This window comes from Pan troglodytes, chromosome 3 (genome assembly GCF_028858775.2).
Source record: "Pan troglodytes isolate AG18354 chromosome 3, NHGRI_mPanTro3-v2.0_pri, whole genome shotgun sequence".
Classification (NCBI taxonomy): domain Eukaryota; kingdom Metazoa; phylum Chordata; class Mammalia; order Primates; family Hominidae; genus Pan; species Pan troglodytes.
Window position 1 is genome coordinate 83,810,438 of NC_072401.2, and position 19,840 is coordinate 83,830,277.

The following is a 19,840-nucleotide window of genomic DNA, read 5'->3' on the forward strand; positions in this document are numbered from 1 at the left end:
GGATTTCCTTGACCAGGAAAGTGTGATAATACAACTAAAAATCTAAATAAAAATGTGGTCCCTATCATGAAACCATTGAGATCATTTTTTCCAGTTAAAGCAGAGTTTTTGTATATATATTATCTTCAGCCTTAACTATTCATTTATTTTAAGGTTCCCTTTTCCTCTTGCTTTCTAAAAGAATATCTTGTACCTTTCTCCCCTTCAGCTCATCAGTAAAAATTCAGCATCATCTGTCCAGTGAAGACTGTAATTTCCAGAAGCTGATGCTATTGTAAACATGGACCCCATCACAGTCTTAGGGAAAAAGCTAGATCATTAAGCCAGGCAATCGTCCCTATTATTACCTCAACCCTTATTTCACATTCATGGGTCAGGTCCCAAACCTCCTGCATCAGTGTTTGGTTAGCTTACAGTTTCATTCAGTCTTGCAAATGAACATAAAGAATTCTTAGATACTGAGGTTGAAAAATAAAATGACAAGGTTTCAGTGATATAACATGGGAAGAATCTCAACTGTAGCTGGTTGGACATGTTTAGAATTGTGTTGGGCTACTGAAGGATGCCCCTTCTATGAGAACCATGACCAAGAGTAATCCACAAGCGGAGATAAAGCAGAGGAGCAATGACAGTGATTAATGAGTGTAGACAGGGTCTATTCTTTAGGGACTGGTGCATGTGTTGGAAGCTCCACTGCTTTTCTCATCGCTCTTGTTTTTATCTGTAGTTCTGCAATTTTCAAGATTTTCTTTAAAATGGAATTCTGGTCCTGAAGGGGAATGACATCAGCATGGGTATTTGTGCATTTTCCAAAACATTCATTCCAGTCTGGAATGCAGAGCTCAGAGAGCAGAGCCATGAAGTGCCAGTTGAGGCCTGTGTGACTAGCCTGTCACCATTAGATACTGCTCTCTAGAAGGCAAAGAAATATATACTATTTGATTTAAGATTTGGCAGTTCAGATAACTGCCCAGGCACCCTTTTCACAGCACATAAATCTTGCCTTCCTAATGGCAAGGGCAATATTTTTCTCAAGCAAAAATTGCTCACCATCCCCTTCCTCCCACACTCTCTGGAGCAGGAACTATGGAACTGGGGTGGCATGGCTTCCTGGCACAGCATCAGGGGGTTCCAGACTGATGAGATGAATTCAGGGCTGCATGTTTGAAATGGCCAGTTAGAAAAATGGTCATTGCCTTCCAAGCTCCTTATTCTCAAGAAAAAAAGAAAAATGTTCTCAATGGCTACCAGATCGACCAGGTTGGATTCTAATGTTAATTTAAAATTTGCCAGAAAGTCTGAGAAAGAAGCATATTTCAGAATATCCAGCTTAATGGTGCAGTGAAGATGGCAGGTTGGGATTGCATAACCTTGACCAGCGCTTGTCCTTCCTTCCCTCTTCTTCTGTGGAGCTGTGGAGCCCTTTTACAACGGACATGGGAGAACTTAAGGATAGAGGGGACTCTTCCTTCCCTGTCTAAGCTCCTTTTTCTTTTGCCTTCTTCCTGGAAATCTGTAACTTGTCAATGGCTTTGTTTTTTTCTTCTGAGATCCTGGAAATTGTGTGGTTTTTAAAATTTATTTATTTATTTTTGGCAGCATAAGATTGTTACAGTTTACCAGGAAGCAGTGCAGGCGGACAGCAAGGTCCTCTTTTCATTTTCCCTAAAAAATAAATCAGTGAAATCCAGGGAAACTAGAAAAGACTGCTAAAGATCTACCTGTCTAACTTCTCTCTTTGTGTTTGTTTGTAAACATGGCAATTAATAGAGCTCGTAAAGAGCTGATAACCTGGACAACGGTAGACTGGAAAAAATAATTTTTTTTTGTTTTGTCTTTTTGAAGTTAACATGGTGCAGTAATAAAACTGATATGCAAGACCTAAAACCAATTGGATGGCTGAATCTCTTACCTCGAGAAACAGCAGTATCACTGTTGGGGACCTGTAAGGTTAAAAAACAACAGAAGAGGAAAGTAGTCTAAATGGAACCATTAGAACAGACCTCAGTGTACATAGTAAAGCCAATAGACGACATTAAAAAGAGAAAAGGTGATGGGGAAAAACATTCGGGACCACTTGTCTATGGAATTCACATCAGTCAAGTCGGGGATCTTGACTTTGAGCTGGGAGGCACGCCTGCGGATGCGCCCCTTGCTGGGTACCCCGTGCCGGTCCAGGGCGCGCCCGTAGGCCTCGCGGCTGCTCAGGGGCTTGCGGTACTGGATGCTGGCGCTGTCATAGGAGTACATGGTGGCCTTGGGGTCGCTCACGCTCGTGAGTACTTCCGAGCCACTCGTCTCATTCCGGATTTCCAGGGTGCTGAGGAGAATGTTACCGTGGGCGTCGACCTGATGGCAAAAAGAACAGGCTCGGACACAAGTTGCAGGACCTTTGCCTGTTTTCATTAACCTGTTACTAATGATACCCCATAAGGCTCATTAAACACTGTGTTCCTAAACATCTGGCTTGATGTGCCTCCCTGATGTGGAGATAGATAGATCGATCTATCATCTATCTATCTATCTATCTATCTATCTATCTATCTATCTATCTAATCTATCTATCTATCTATCATCATCATTCATCCACCTTGCTAGCTTTCTAGCTATCATCTGTCTCCACTCACAGAACACTAGTGTGTGTGTGTATGTGTGTGTGTGTGTGTGGTATTTCTCCTTGTTATAAAAGTGGTACATGGAAACAAAGCTAGAAACACAAAATAAAAAGTAAAAATTCATAATCTCACCTTCAGAGTCAATCATTAACATCTCGCTTGGCTTCCAGTCTTTTCTTTATTCATATTACTTGCAAACACAGGTTCATTCATATATTTTGCCTTGCAACCTGCTTTTCTCAGTTAATAATACAGCCTGGGCATCTTTCCTTGTTAATAAATATTCCTCTGTGACACGCTTTATTAATAGCTTACATGAATAAACCATAATTGAATTAATCTGTTGTTAGATGTTAAGGTTTGTTTTACTTTGTAGTATTATAGACAAGTCTGGAAGGAATATTTTGTAGTTAAATCTTTGTGCATATCCATAATTATTTCCTTAGGCGAAACTGACAGATATGATTAATGGGTCAAAGGATTCGCCTGGCTATCCTTTGACTTTTGTTCCTCTACTGTTGTTCACTGATGCTTCCTGTAGTTCCAGTGATACCTATCCCAGGTTTCCTGGTTCTTCTCTATGCTATGCCCACACAGTCTTTTGGAACTACAGAAAATGTGAGCACAGTTTGGCTCAGAATGTGGCCTTGTTTAACTTCAAGCTGATATACTTTGCAAACTGATTTACCTGGAAGGGACATGGCTCATATGTGAAAATGAGCTTGAAGTACTTCCAGGGCCAATAGAGGGAGAGGGAGCTGTGCTAACATGTGTATTAGCATAATGCCTGACTTACAGTAAGGAGTCTATAAATGCTTTTGAATGAGATTAATCTTAGTAAACACTTAACACACTAGGTATAGGTAAGGAGGCAAAAGAGCCTGGTAAAGAAGAGATGGAGAAAAACATAGGCGGCAAATACAAACAAGAGAGAAAGAAAAGAAAGGGACAGAGGATAGATAGCATATGATGGTGCAACCGTGGTGCAGTTTAAAGAACTAAGATTTATTGTGTTTCCATCATGAGTAGCATTTATATTACTTGTTTAATACAGCAACCCTATTTTAAAAGGCCATCCCATCCCCATTTTATAGATAAGGCAAATAAGATTTAGAACGGTTAACAATCTGGCTCGTTTACACAGCTAGTAAGTGCCAGCCCTGATATTAGAACCCATGTGTATCTGATTCAAAGCTCAAGCACTTTCTACTTGGAGGACCACATCACAGTCCCTGGCCTTTGTTACACTTTGTTTCCACAGGAAACTCAGTAATGCATTTGTTAGCTTTAAGATTTGAGTTGGTCGGAGAGAGAAATGGCGACTGACTCTGGTTTCTGTCATCTCTCTCTCCTTTTTTACTTATCATTGTTTCCCTCTGTGAAGCATTTTGCTTCAGTCTAATTGGGCTACCCACGTGCCCTGACTGTATACATCTATTGGTGACTTTATTCAGGGAGTTATTATTATTATTTTGTTGTTGTTGTTAATAACTACAATTTATTGAATTCTACTGTGTAATTTATCTCAGTAATTTCAGTATTTCAGTAATTGAATCTTACTAACTTACCTTAGTTATAATAACACTAAGACATATATGTTATCCTAATTCAGCAGACAGGGAAACCAAGGCTCAAAGAAGTTAAGTAAATTAAACAATAAGATTAAACAACAAGTACCAAATTTGGGATTAAAACAGAATATTCTTTGTCTCAAATATTATTTTCTCTCCTCTTTGTATGTTAATCAAATCCACCTGTTTTGGCCAAGGCTCAATTTAAATCCTGCTTTCTTTGTGTACCTTTGTACTTTGCCTGCCCATAGGCACCTCCAAAACTTTCTCCCAACATTTATTGAGTGCTTACTGTGTGAGAGATGAAGTGTTAGGTGTCAAGGATATATGCAGCACAACTAGCATCCTTACCATCAAAAACCCTTAGCACTGACTTTTACAACAGAATTTACAAACTCAGCCACCTACAGGGACCAAGAAGCATGGCTGAGTAGAGCCAGGTGAAAGTAAGTAATTGAGTGAAGCTAGGGAATGGTGATGCCTATGGGGCCTCAGAGAGCAGATGTCTAAGGAGGGGACTGCAGCTCAGCTCCAGTTGACAACTACACTGAATGGACTAGACTCTAATGTTGCCAGATCACCCCCTTTACCAGAAAACCTGAACATATAGATTTTTATTTTGTCTTTCCTTAAAGTTGACTCAATAGTGTAAAAATGATCTTCAGGTCAGATGAAACATATCTGTGTCCAGATCTGACTTTTGCATAGCCAGTTAGGGACCTCTTTTTTTTTTCCATTCACATATCCTTTAGCATATATTACTTTGTGTTGATGTTGATTTTTAGGTTTCAGTCCTATTTTCCCAACCAGAGCTATTGGGGTGCTCAGGGGATAGATAATGAGGGCCTGGACTAGGACAATGTAGCAGAAAGAAAAGGAAAACTACACTAAAGAGGAACTTTTGAAAAATGTTTAAAATAGAAATGAAATTGATTTGGCAACTGATTAGATTTGTAGCACAAGGAAGTGAAGGTGATCTGGAAACTGTCAGCCTGTTAGGCTGAAAGATTATATTGTCATCAGCGAAATGGGGTGTCTGGTGTGCGTTGCATGTATAGGGTGGAAAAAAAGAGTTTGTTATTTTGGTTGAATTTGTGATATACATTAGGCATCCTTGTGGTGGTGTCCAGCAAATAATGTATATGTGGTGATGACTGGGATAATGTTGGGGCTGAGATTATTTTAGGAGTGGGAGGCAGCTATGGAGTCAGTGAAAGAGACACAGAGAAACTATAGAGGTAGAGAACAAATAACATCTTGCTATGAAGAGAAACTCAAGGAGGGAGAAGGGTATCCAGAAGGAGAGAATGGTCAATAGTGTTTCAGAGAGAACAGGGGGAATGAAGAAGGCTCATAGATTTATCAATAAGGCCATTTGCGGTCTTAGAATAAGAGCTGAAGCAGAACCTGGATTGCAAGGGGTTAAAGACTGAATTGGTAGCAAGGAGGAGAAGGGAGTTTGTATGGACTCCCCTTTTCAAAAGTTTGCAGGTCAAAGGAAGAAAAGAAATAAAAGCATTAGCTCACACATATTGGGATAGGGTGTCAAGTGAAGCTGGAAGAGACACAGTAGATAGCAAAAGAAGGATTGAGAAAGGCAAATTCTAAGGGAGTGAGTGAGGAAGTCAAAGATGTGGAAGGATAACAGGCTACCTTCAGAAATGGGAATTTTACACATGGAGATATGGGAGGTAGAATGTTTCTGAGCAATGGGAACATGTGCTAATGTTTGCTGGGGATTTGAGACCAGGTGACGGTAAAGGTCATTGAGAATAATGAGCCAGATGCAGTCTCTGTCCTCTACTGTATGTCTATAATTGAAAAAGTCATGTGCATGAAATTTGACATTACTAAGGATGGTAGGGTTGAAGTGATGAGGACCAAAATGCTTGAATTCCTTAAAGGAGGGAGAATTACATTAGAAGATAAGGACTGGAACACATGATTTTGTTAGGTACTTTGGAATAGCCAAGATAATCACAAAATATGAATTTTGTCCATAAGAGATCATTACCTCCTTAGAGATATAAGAGTGAAGCATAATATTGGGAGTGACAAGTTTTCAATCAAACTGTACATGGCATAATATAGATCATGATTAGGGATTCATCAAAGTGAGAAATCATTGGGGGTCACAGAAGCCTTCTTGTAACAGTGGGCCTTGCATTGAGTTTTAAAGGATGGGTAGAGGACAGAACAAAAATTGAGAGTTGAAAGCTATGTTATTATTCTAGTTTTATTATCTACTCAGGAATGGACTTGGATAAGTCTGGGTCTCAGATACCTTATCTATAAATGGAAGGTTTTCATTAGGTAATCTCAAGAGTTGGCTTCCAATCTTTGACAGTTTTTGATCATGAAGAACATTCCAGGTGGAGGACATAGCATTCTGAAAAAATGCTTGTAAAATGGGATCACCTGATCTGCACTCTATGCATCATTAAGTTACATTATTATGAATCTCTCTAAGTAAAAAAAAGTTGCTAGAGTTTAGAATCGGCTAGTGAAGCATACAGATGCTCCTAATTAAACAGAAGTCAGGGTTAACAAGGTACATTTTATTAAGCTATTTTGGTTAACCTTGGTGCAGATTTAAATGTGCCTAAAACTTGCATGAGGTTTACCAGTTTGTGCAAATCCCTCAATATTCTCCGTCACTGAGCTAGAAATCATAACATTAAGTGGTTTGACATTTAAGATAATGGATCTAGTTCTGCAACTATCCATGAAAGCTGATTTCATTACTGTAGAGTTATGTCAACATTACCATGTTCTTTTTCAGGAAAATTTTTAAAGTAGCTATATAACAATTCTTGCCCACTTCCATTTTCTTTCTTACCCAGTGTAGGACTTGTCCTAAAGGCTGATGTTAACAGACTCTGTGTGTGTGTGTGTGTGTTTGTGTGTGTATGTACATGCTCATGCATTTCTTCTATAGTGTGATACTTCACCCTCACCCTCCAGCTTTCTGCTGTCGGGTAAGGTATACATGTGGTAGCCATACCACTGCTGACATCCACAAGTTTCTTGTTGGCTCTGCTGTAACCGATTCCCCTTGGAGAAGAGTGGCTTTCCCTTTGCCTCAACCATATTAGGGCATCTAAGGTATTCTTATATCTGAAGCTGACACAGCTTTCCAAAAATAATATCCATGGAGAAAGGGCTATTGTTTTTTCATATCATCAGAGGGAGCAAGAAGTCATGTTGTACATTGCCTCAACATCTGCAGTGGCCAAATGCTGCCTAATTAATAAAGAAATATCAAAATATCAATATTTGAGTTGACCACAATCCAGATTGAAGATTTTTAAACCTTGAGGCAGAAGGAAGTGAGGCAAATTAAAATTGTTAACATACTGGATTTCTAAGGCAGGTATAGACCAGCAGATTTTTTTTCAAAAGTTGCTGATGTTGAAAGAACTCTTCTGTGGGATAATTATTCCCCACTCCTCACAGTGCCCTCAAGTATGAGAATTCCCACTCCAAGTCCCAGAAGAGAATCTAAGGGAGGAACATGTACAACTTCTTTTCTCCTTCTCCCCTCTCACTGCTCCCCACTGACCTATGTGGTAGGTATATTTAGAAGAAGGAAGCAGGCATTCTAGGCTCCGTGCCTTCTGGAGTTTTCTGTCTCTGATCTGCTTCCTAAGAGGGTGCAGTGCAGATAGGAATCTGCATGTTGAACCCTCCTGTGCTTTTGGGTAAAGTCTGCAGTTGTTCATCAGTTCCAGTGACCGGGGAGGTAAGTCTGTTTCTGATTAGAAGGAATGACTGCAGTATATTAATCATATATTCCTCAAACCAACATAATGGATTCTCTTTTTTAAAGTTTAGAGTGTCATTGAACCTAAATTGAGAGAAAATGAATGTAATTATTAATAAGGCGTCAGGAGGGCCAATCGAGAAACGCTTCCTCTTCCACTTCAGATAGATGACCAGTAAAGGGGAGTGGAGAATACAGCTTAGTTCTGCAGCCCCAAGGGCTTGGCAATATTTCACTCTCACCCCACTCCTTATTAGACAGGCATATTTCCTGGCTGCAAAAGGTAATTTTAGGTGGATCATGGATAATCATTTAAAATGTTAATAGTAGTTCATGCATTCACTCACTCATTTATTCAATGTTTACTGAGTGCCTACTATGCCTCAGGCACTGTTCCAGACACTGATGAAGACATCAGCCCCTCCATAAGCAATAGAACATCATGTCCCTCATTTTATAAATTCAGAGATCTCAACAAATAAAGCCTCTTGATGTTACAGTCTCCTGTACAAACACTGGAACCCTGACCCTCTATTGATTCTAAATGTTTTACTGGAGAAATACTTTGACCTCTTTCAAATGCAGGTTATCAGTGCCCTTTCCAAAAGCTTCTTTGAAGTTTGCTCTCTTGCAACCACGATGTCCACCTTCTTCTTGCCTGCCGAGCCTTTCTTTCATCTCCTTCCTGAAGGTCATGACACCCAGCCTTAAGGCCTGCTGATCACAGACAAGTCTTAGAGGGGCTCACATATAAAGAAAGGTCCTGGAATTTTACTTCATAAAGACCTGAGATGGAAGGGACAATCCAGCTTCTGGCTGGCGCACACTTTCCTTCCTTCCTCCAGTGCACTGCTTATAAACCATGTTATCTTGTTTTTAAATTCTAATTCTGATGACACAACAGTCCTGGGAAGATGGTGGTGAGCAAAACAGACAAAGTTCTTGAAATACTGGTGTTTACGTTGTTATGGAGGAAAATGGTCAATACCATCCCTCCTTCTAAAATTAGTTTTTAAAAAAATCAGGTAACATTATGAAGAAAAAAGAGAGCTGTATATATCTTTTAATGTATTTAGGAAAATATGACCAGTTTGTGATTTTGTGCATATTTTTCTTAACATTATATTCATGCTCACATTGCATTATGACAAGGGAAAAATCTAAAGTAATTCACGTTTCCTTATTTTCTTCTGGAACTTACTACAGAAGAACCTAAAGGATAGTGCTGCATGGATGTTTAGAGGCATCTGCATCTCAAAATTGCCAGAGCAGAACTCTTGATCCTCTCTCTTCCCATCCAACTTGTTCCTTCCACTGAGTGTCCCATCTAGAATGTTACTCCAAGGGGGCAGGGATTTTGTATTATTCACAACCGTTTCCCCGAAGCCAAGAAAAGTACTTGGCATATAGAAGCATTCAATAAATATCTTTGAAATGAATGAATGGGGATAAATACATTGGGTATAGTGGTTAATTTTGTTTGTCAACTTGGTCGGCTGTGGTTTCCAGTTGCTAGGTCAAACACTAGTTTAGATGTTGCTGAGAAGGTATTTTGTATATGTGATTGGCATTTACAGTTACTGTAAGTAAAGGAGATTACCCTCAATAATGTGGGTGGGCCTCATGCTATTGATTGAAAGCATTGAGAGCAAAAACTGAGGTTTCCAGGAAAAGAAATTCTGTCTCCACACTGCACTGTAGAAATGTTGGCCAAGTTTCCAGCATGCCCTGCAGATTTCAGGCTAAAGATTGCAAAATCAACTCTCATCTGAGTTTCCAGCTTCAACCTGCCTGACAGATTTTGGACTTGCCAGCTTCCACAATTGCAAGAAATGATTCCTTAAAATAAATCTCTTATTATATGTATGTTGGTTCTGTTTCTATTGGTTCTGTTTCTCTGAAGAGCCCTGACTGATACAAAAGCCATGCCAAAAATCATAGGGTGATTCTCAAATGACTAAAGTCCAGAGAACATAATGTGATGGCTGTACTGTTTCTTTCCTTATCAGAAATCTGAAGTGAATTTACAGATTTATTTTCTGGCTTGGGTTTAGCCTTTCTTCCACCCCTTCCATCTCACTCACTCTCTCCTCTCTGCCCCAACATTCTCAATGAGTGCCTTAGGCTGTGAAAAATGTTGCCACTCACTGAATTGAACTGCTCTGGATATTTTCAATATATAATATAGCTCAACTCATTTTAGTGTAATTGGAATAAAATATAATCTTGTTTTCAGTGGCGGTTTTAAAGCCCTGTCGAGGAACACCTCTGGGCTCAATCTACTTTGCAAACAGTGAGTTATTTCCTTCTTGCTAGCCAATTCAATTAGATTCATATTTACTGAGTGGTTCTGAAGCACAGAGCAGGAAACCAAGTGAAGTGGAGCTGGCTACAGAATGAGCTAATTCACTGTCCTCAAGAAGCCTACACTCTACTTAATGAAGCCAACTAGTGCGAATGGCTGCCTTCCCTTGTAGAGAACACACAGTTGCAACAGCCCAGTCTTCATCTTCCCATTCCTCTCATAGAATGTACTGTATTTGCTGTTGCTGTCAGTCATTTGCGCTCACCAGGGCTGCCAAACCCTGATCTCTTAGCCTGGAATTCCTGAAACCTTTTCTGGGGGGGAGGAGATGGGAGGTTCTGCTGATGCTTTGCATGTCTCTTTGCATGTCCTGAAAGCTTGCGGCAGAAGTGGAAACTTTATTATCATTTTGAGAAGGAACAGAAGATTAAGTGCAAATGTACATAAATCTAAGACAAATAAGTTATATTATTCAGGAAATAGAAAAGGAAAAAAACAAAAAACAAAAATAAGGCTGTGGCTTCCAGTTGCTAGGTCAAACACTAGTTTAGATGTTGCTGAGAAGGTATTTTGTAGATGTGATTGGCATTTACAGTTACTGTAAGTAAAGGAGATTACACTTGATAATGTAGGTGGGCCTCATGCTACTGATTGAAAGCATTGAGAGCAAAAACTGGCAATTTTCCAGAACAGTACTCAGGTAGATACATTTATCCTGGATTCGTTTCTTTTCCTTATTTCTCCCATTCTATGTTTTAGTAGGTCCAAATTGCTCTACTTTTAAATAGATCCTGATTCTGTTGACTTTTTTCTTTTTTAAAAAATTTTTATGAGCACATAGCAGGTATATTCCATGCCTTGTTCTTTCCACCATCACCTCTTTCATCTTAAGTGATCTTCCTCTTTCCAGAAATGTTGCCCTGTGGTCCTTTCTCTACATAGAAGCTGGAATGATCCTTTAACAATGTAAAACAGGGCGACAGAGTGAGACTCCATCTCAAAGAAAAAAAAAAGTGCAAAACAGGCTGGGTGCAGTGGCTCATGCACGTAATCCCAGCAATTTGGGAGGCTGAGGTGGCCTGATCACCTGAGGTCAGGAGTTCTAAACCAGCCTGGCCAACATGGCTAAACCCCATCTCTACTAAAAATACAAAAATTAGCCGGGTGTGGTGGCGGGCGCCTGTAGTCCCAGCTACTCAGGGAGGCTGAGGCATGAGAATTGTTTGAACCCGGGAGGCAGAGGTTGCAGTGAGCCACGATTGCGCCACTGCACTCCAACCTAGGCGACAGAGGGAGACTCTGTCTCAAAAAAAAAAAAAAAAAGTAAAACAAATGATGTCTATTTATATCTTCTGTTTACTCTGTTTATATCTTCTAGTTACTTTTCAAGACATAGAATGAATTCCAAATTTCTTATTCTAGTCCAAAAAGCACCATGTGGTTTGCTTCCTGTGGGTACCTCAGCCCTCATTTCCTACCAGGCTGCTCTTCAAGCACTGCTCCAGCCACACAGGCCTTATTTTGGCTGTCTCTTGATGCTCCTAAGTCTGCAGGGCATTTTCACCTGCTATGCTTCTCTTGCGCAATGCTGTTTCTTGCCCACATTGTTACCTGGCTAGCTTCTCATCATTTTCTTTACTATAATTATCGTCATCTGCCATTATATCATGTGTTTATTCACATATTTGTCAATTACCTCAACTGGAATATAAGCTCCAGGAAGGCAGGTGCTTTTTTTGTTGTTCATCACTACTCAGTATGTCCTCCTTGCTTTTCCAGAACTAAGCCTAAGATACATTTTGCTGAGTAAATGTCTGCAGAATGGGGAAATCTGAAACTTATACTTTGAGTCATCTCTCTGAGCTCTGAGTTTCAATGGCCAAGGACACCTGCAGAGGTGGCTAGAATGTCTAGGATCTCCAGGGTTGTGGTTCTCAGACATTGAGGTGTATCTGAATGAATTGGGAAGCTTGCTAAAAACACCAGTTTGAGTTCATCTCATTTTAGGTTAAGATCCTCTTAGTCTGTATTCCACCCAAACATCCCAAGGGTCCTAGTAGGTTGTGGTGGATGCCTATTCGTTTGACCTGTCTGATTCCATTCTACCTTCCTCTGATGATAATGCCCTGATATTCTTTTGGTGCACGTGGTTGAAGTATGCCTAATTGCATCTTCTAGGTTCCAGGGACATGCATGTGATCCAGACCTAGGCATTTAGCATTTTCCATCTTCCTGGTGAGAAGAATTGACTTCTGCGTGAAAATATGACAAGTTTATCCAAAAAGACTCAATCCTAGGCCTTTTTTAAATTATAACTATGGGGTATAAGAAATAATTTTGTGCTAGGGTCAAAGAGCTTTGACACTATAAACTTGGAACTTTGGGACCACCATGAGGGAAGGGTCAAAACAAAGTCAATATAAAAGAAAGCAGAATTAAGAGATGAAGAGAGATACTTCTGACAAATTGTTTGGACACCTGGAACAGCACATGTGAAACTAGGACTGTGCTTCCACCTTTCAGTTGTGTGGGACAATAAATCCCTTTCCCTCCTCTTTTATTCTTAAACCAGTTAAGTAAAGTAGACTTCTTTCTTGTTCACCAAAGGAGTTCTAGATATCTGGGTAGAGAAAAAAATAGAAAATAAGAGACAGAGATTCCTGAAAAGGAAAATTAGACTTCTGAAGACTGGAGATAGGATAGGATTAAATCAAGGCTAGAGAACAAAAAGTGAACGAAGCCAGATTTGGACAGGGGTTTGAGGAATAAAGAAATTCATGAACTATCAACACAGGCTGTCAGTAGAAATTCTGGATGCTAGGTATAGATGGTGAAAGTTTCATCAAAGGCAGGGTGAGTTTTCCAGTTGGTCTGAAGGCCCAGGCTCAAAGGCTGACAGATAGGGAGCTGTTTCAAGCTGGACCTAAAGACAGAGCTGTATACCTTTACAATGTCCGCCTCTACCTGCACATTGCATCCTGGAATTAACCACAATACAGAGCTGATTTACATTTAGAAAGTTGTCTGAAAGTGTTTGGGTGACTTACCATGGAGAACAGGAATGGGAGAGAAGAGGCCAGATCACAATACTAATATCTGATTTTAAGAGAAAAAAAATCTATTTCTTGACTATTGGGGATACAACTGCATATTTGGTATTGTGAAAGGAAAATAAATCTTGGGGCCCCCAAATCACTAAGCTAAAGGGAAAAGTCAAACTGGGAACTGTTAGGGTACACCTGCCTCCCATTCTATTCAAAGTCACCCCTCTGCTTACTGAGATAAATGCATATCTGATTGCCTCCTTTGGAGATGCTAATCAGAAACTCAAAAGAATGCAACCATTTGTCTTTTATCTACCTATGACCTGGAAGACCTTTCCCTGCTTCAAGTTGTCCCTCCTTTCCAGACCGAACCAATGTTCATCTTACATATGTTGATTGATGTCTCATGTCTCCCTAAAATGTATAAAGCAAAACTGTGCTCTGACCACCTTGGGCACATGTCGACGGGACCTCCTGAGGCTGTGTCATAGGCACTCATCCTCAACCTTGGCAAAATAAACTTTCTAGATTAACTAAGACATGTCTCAGATTCTCAGAGTTCACAGAATGAATCTTTGGCAGATTCCTCTGGTGTCCCCTGTGACACGGAATGACTGAATCAGTCTCTGCTCACAGACCACCCAAGCTACCATTTCAGCCATTTCATTTATTTGCAAATGGAAAGGGATCGTGGCCAGAATATATAACTGAAAAAGTTCCAGATGAGTATAAAAGTGGCCCAGAGGTAGCTTACTTAAAGCCTAGTTGTACTGTGAAATCTATCTTTCAAAACTCTAAATACCATCTCTATTTTCAAATGATGCCTGAGGGGCTTATGAATCTACAGTCTTTATCACCTTAGAGGTTGAAACTCTCCTAATGTCTGGATCTAGCATCTGCACTGAAATAAAAAGATGCTTCAGAGCAGCTGGAGGAAATATAAATCAAGACAAAGCAAGCACTCCTGAAGCTTCAGTACAAATACCCCTTGACCTGACTGCCCAGCCAGAGCGATCAAAAGTAATGTGTAACAACTGAACAAGGCCACTCTATGCTCCAGTGAACCAAGGCAAATACTGAGGAAATCCCTCAAATGAAAATTGTCTGGGACCAGGGCACAGATGTCATTTAAATTTAACTGTTTACAAGCATCTAAAAGTAGAGGATCATCCAACCATTATATTTAAAAAAATTAATAGTCTTTTTTATATTTTTGAGTTTAACTAGCAGGTAGCAATTTAAAATACCACACAGTTTGCATTATTAATGTAACTGCTGAAATGACACACTGAATAGATGAAGTAAATACTTGCTTTGTTATTGACATATTATCTGTCTGGACTTTTGGTTTTAGAAGAGGATAAGAAAGTTAGGAACTACCAAACCTAAGCAGGTGCAGGGATGATTATAACTTGCATGAGATGGTAATGCTGTATTATTATCCCACCTAAATATGAAGAAGTTTATAAAATTGATACAGGAGATAGAAAGAAATTATTTAGACAGATAGTAAGGGCAACAGAGACCTCGGCGGAATTTCTGTTTTAACAAAAAGCAGCCCCCAAATCATTTCTTTTCTAACAAAGAGCAGTCTGAAAAATCAAGCTGTAGACATAGATAAGCAAGTTGGAAGCTTTCACGGTGAATGCTGGCAGCTGTGCCAGTAGAAAAGGGCTACCTGGAAGCCAGGTATGTTCAACATGAAGGCTCCATCTTCCCTTTCCTTTTTCACCCGAGTACAGTACAGAGAAGCAGGCAACATGGCGCCAGCCAGGTAGAGAACCCACTTGCATAATAAAAAATTAGAGTGGGGTGGCCAGCTTTTTCACATGCTATGCAAATGGCACATCTAGCCTTAACCAGTTTTTTGAGCCTTATGCAAATGGAAGACCTGGTCTGACCAATCTTTCATGCCCTATGTAAATTAGACACTACCTCCTCTTATTCAGCTGTAAAACCCATTGCATTTCACCACAGACCAGAAGACCTGCTTGGGACCCCTCTCTCTGCAGGAGAGAGCATTTCTCTTTCTTTCTCCTATTAAACCTCTGCTCTTAACCTCACTCCTTATGTGACCGCATCCTTGATTTCCTTGGCGTTGAGACAATGAACCTTGGGCGTTACTCCCAGACGAACAGTGCCATTTCAAAATCTTAGCCATAATGCTCCTTTAAAGATTACATGTAATGCTATATGGCACTGTGATTCAAAAAGAATACCAGAGGTTGATATAAAGCATGTTTAAATTTTTTTTTGAAAATAAAAATGATAGGAACAGTAAGACAGTCTGGAGCAGAAGCTGAAGTGGAGTATAGTCTCTTTTTCTTACTTATTATGAATATGTACGAGTTTTATAAAACATAGTGTAACACTGAATGCTTTGCGTGATTTCTAAAAACATCTAAAATGGAGAACAACTCTCCAGTATTAATTAATTAATTAATTAATTCAACAAGTATTTATTTGTTATCTACATTTTAGCTACTGAGGAAAGAACAATGAATGTAATAGACAAGGGCTCTGGGGTGTATAATTGGGAAGCTGTAGCTTAAAAGGAGAAACAGATGTTAAAAGATAATTATACAAATAAACATATACTCACTATCATGGAAGTCTTATTGTGGAAAAGCACAGGATCCCATAAGAACAATTAACAGAGATACCAAATAATAAATCAAGAGTGAGAGTGTCTATTAAGGCAACCCCAAAGTAGTAGCATTTATGGTAAGAACTGCTACAATTGAGAAATTGAGAGAAGCCCAATATGACCTTCAATTTCGCTAATCATTTTTTTCTGTTGTATACAATGTGATGTTAATTCATCTAATAAAAATTTTAATTCTGTGATTTCCATTGTTCCACTTTTATAGTTTCAACTATCTTCTGAAACTCCCCATTTCTTTATACACTATATCAATTTTTCCTATTGACTTTCTCTTAAACTTTTTATTTGGAAACTATTACAAAGTTGTGAAGATAGCACAGAGGGGCCCCATGTACCCCTCACCCAGGTTCTCCAACTGATTACATCTTACATAACTATGATATAATATCAAAGTCAGGAAAGTGACATTGACATAAAGTGTGTATAGTTCTGTGTAATTTTATTGCATATGTAGATTCATGTAACAAGCATTCCAATTAAGTTACAGAACTATTCCATTACTGCAATGATCTCCCTCACACTAGTTCTTTATAATCAGTCATACCCATCCCACATCCTTCCTCACTATCACTGACTCCCGGCAACCACTAATCTGTTCTCCATCTCTATAATATTGTTATTTCAAGAGTGTTATATCAATGGAATAATACAGTATTATAACCTTTTAATACTGGCTTTTTTCACTCAACCTAATGCCCTTGAGAGACATCCAAGTTTTTGCATGTATCAACAGTTCATTTCTTTTTTACTGGAATAGTACTCCATAGTGTGTATATACCACAGTTTGTTTAACCATTCATCTATTGTAGGATATTTTGGCTGTTTCCAGTTTTGGGCTATTTCTTATGAACTTTTAAATACACTAATTGTAGTTATTTATACTAATTATCTTTTAGGCCAATATTTGAGACTTTTACTGCTCTGTTTCTGTTGACAAATGTTTTTCTCTTGATGATGATCACATCTTCCTGTTTCTTCTTATGTCTAGTAATTTTTTACTATATATTGGATATTTTGAATGATGCACCATAGAGACTCTAAATTCTGCTATCTTCCCCGAAGAATGTTGAGTTTGGTTTGGTAGGCAGTTATATGACTAACATATCATCCAGAATATGTGGAGACTTGGTTTTATGTGTCATTAGGGTGAGCCTATTTTAGATTTTCCCTTAACCCAAGGGGAATCCCTTATTCTTGTGACTTATCTTTACCCTTAAGGTATAAGCCTCTTGAGATTTTTATGGAAAACCTAATGTGCTTACCACCCCCACACTCCCCAACAGGCTGGATTCAAACTCCAAACTCTGACTTTTATATGGTGGACAGTAACTAAAATCTCTGTTCATTTTTCTTTCCCCCAGCTTCTAGCTATTTTTTCTTTCTGTGCTCCTTGGTATTTGTACATTTGTACATTTGTAGCTCAGGGATCAAGCTGGGGAAGTTTACACTCAGGTGTCGAGTTTCTGCTATGGCTCACTTCTGAAATTTCCAGGAACTCTGGAACAATCAAACTCCATGATCTGACTCCTCAGGTCAGTACAACTTCAGTTTCTGCTGAAGTTTTGCTGCCCCACATCCCTCAGTCTGGGACATGGCTTCAGGGGAAAAGCTGCATAAACATGGATTTCACACAGTGTGGTTCCTTCCTTTTGAAAGTTGATTCTCTTTTAGTTTTTGCTTGTTTTGTTACTCTCCCATGTCTTAAAGCAGATTTCTAAAAATGTGCTCACAGTTTATTATTTCTATCAATAGGAAGATTACTCTGATACAAAGTACTCTGCCCTGTTTTAATATGATTTGTTTTTGAATTTTGTCAGAATTATGTCTATTTTTCTGTGGAAATCATTTGTGGAGTTCGTAGTCTAACTTTCCATGGATAAAAACATATTTTAAAAAAATCTCCTTTAAGCATTGTCTTCTGACAGTTGAGGAATTTCTTTATTCGTTCTCTTTTAATTCAAAATTTAAAAAGTCAATTTACCAGGAATAAAAGTTTACTGATTCGAGAGACAATGAATTCTTACCACATTTAAGCCCAATGTTACTCAAACAGCCTGTTTATGAAATAAAGGTCAGTCAAATGGGAACATTTTACTTATTTATTAGCCAGTCATGAAGTCCTCTGCAGGACTTATACATCTAGATCTGACATGACATAGGCTTTCCTCCTGCCTTTATTCAACCTTTATCATCTTAAAAAATTTCTCTGATATCCTAGTGTGGAATCAAAAGCTGAAAGTGTTTGCTTAAAGTTTGTTTTGTAGTCTTTTTATTTTATCTGAATAAATTGATTCCAGTTTGCTTGATGTTTCATTTTGATATGGACAGGAGACAGGAAAATACTGGAAAGAAGGGGGTAGTTCCCCGGCAAAGGCCCCACCCTCAAGCATGGAACCCTACGGCTCTAAATGGGAACAGGCATTTCTGTTTTAGTGTCAAATATTGCCTTTTGGCCCACCATGCCCCCCATACTGTACCCATATAAACCCTGAATCCTGGGCTCCATGAGCAGAAGAGCAGAGGAGCAGAGGAGCAGAAGAGTGGCATAATAGAGAAGGAGAGAAGAGAAGGAGTGTCTGAATGTCAAGAGAAGTTTGGCTGGAGATGGTCGGAGAGATGGCCGCGGGATGGCCAAACTCCTGGGGAACATTATCTTCCCACTCCAGCCTCTTTCCAGCTCCCCATTCATCTCACTGAGAGCCACCTCCATCCAGCAATAAGATCCTCCACATTTACCATCCTTCAACTTGTCCATGTGACCTGATTCTTCCTGGACTCCAGACAAGAACCTGGGTACCAAAAAGGCACTGAGCTGGTTAACACTTAAGCTGTCTGCGGATGGCAGAGCTAAAGGAGCACTGTAACACACCTGCTGGGGCTACGGGAGTCGCAGGCACCCACCTCTAGATGCTACCATGGGGCCAGAGCCCAAAAGTGCTTGCCCCGGCTCCCACACCTGCCCGTCTGCATGCTCCCCCTCCCATAAGGTTTGAGTGCATGGCAGCCCAACAGATGAGCGTATCAGGGAACTCTCCTGTTTCAATTTAATTACTCTCCCTAGAGAACATTGCTTTTTAGCAACTGAAGGGCCCTGCTTTCTTCGTTATTCTTTCCTAAATTGTACTTATCTTTGAGTATCCATCCAGTTCATGTCTTCTGCATTTTCCCACCACTGAACCTATTCCACCTTTTTTGGGTAGGGTTTTCCCTCGTGACTTATCAATTAACACACATTCCAAGCTGTGCAGAGGATGAATTAGTATGTTTGAAGGCAACTGAGATGAGGATGGGAATAGAAAAGATGTGGCCTCCCAAAGTACTTTTAAAGCTGGTATGGTTACAATCAGACATTGGGAAGTTGCTTCTTTTCAGGTATACACCTCAAACTAACTGTGTCCTGTCTCATTTTATAATCACCTCATATGAGTATAATATTCTTTCACAATAAGATCAGAAGATTCTTGAGGGCAAATATCTTGTCTACTTCTCTCCCCATAGCGCTGAACATAGTGCCTCACACAAAGGTAGAAGTTTATTTGATGTGTTCCTTTGAATTTTAACCACTTGGCTGAATCCCTAAGTTTTCTTTGCTAATTTTTCAAACAGTGTTTATCCAAACTTTCGTCCTACTAAAGAGCATGAAGATACACCCTGAAAATTTATAATTTGGCCTAAGTATCCAGCCACATTTCACACTACTCCGCTTTCTTCCTCACTAACTATGCTCTTGCTCTACCGGTCTTCTCTCAGTATTTAAACACACAGGAATTCCTGCCTCAGAGCCTATGCACTTGCTATTTCCTTTGCCTAGAATGGACATGGCATGGTTAGCTGTTTCTCATTACATAGGTATCAGATCAAATGGTCATTCCACAGA

At 39.5% G+C, this 19,840-nt stretch overlaps 1 protein-coding gene across 3 annotated transcripts in view; it reads right to left on the reverse strand.

Moving 5' to 3' along the window:
* Positions 1-1,589: 1,589 nt before the first annotated feature.
* GABRB1 (gamma-aminobutyric acid type A receptor subunit beta1) overlaps positions 1,590-19,840 on the reverse strand; it is a 436,422-nt gene continuing 418,171 nt past the window's right edge. For 2 of the 3 annotated variants that reach the window (XM_054683169.2, XM_016951795.4), the window contains one exon: positions 1,918-2,349. In XM_054683169.2, the coding sequence (XP_054539144.1) occupies positions 2,005-2,349 (345 nt within the window). In that variant the 3' untranslated portion in view covers positions 1,918-2,004. Of the gene's footprint in view, positions 2,350-19,840 lie in introns of all 3 variants that reach the window. The other variant, XM_001154620.6, reaches the window with a different exon arrangement.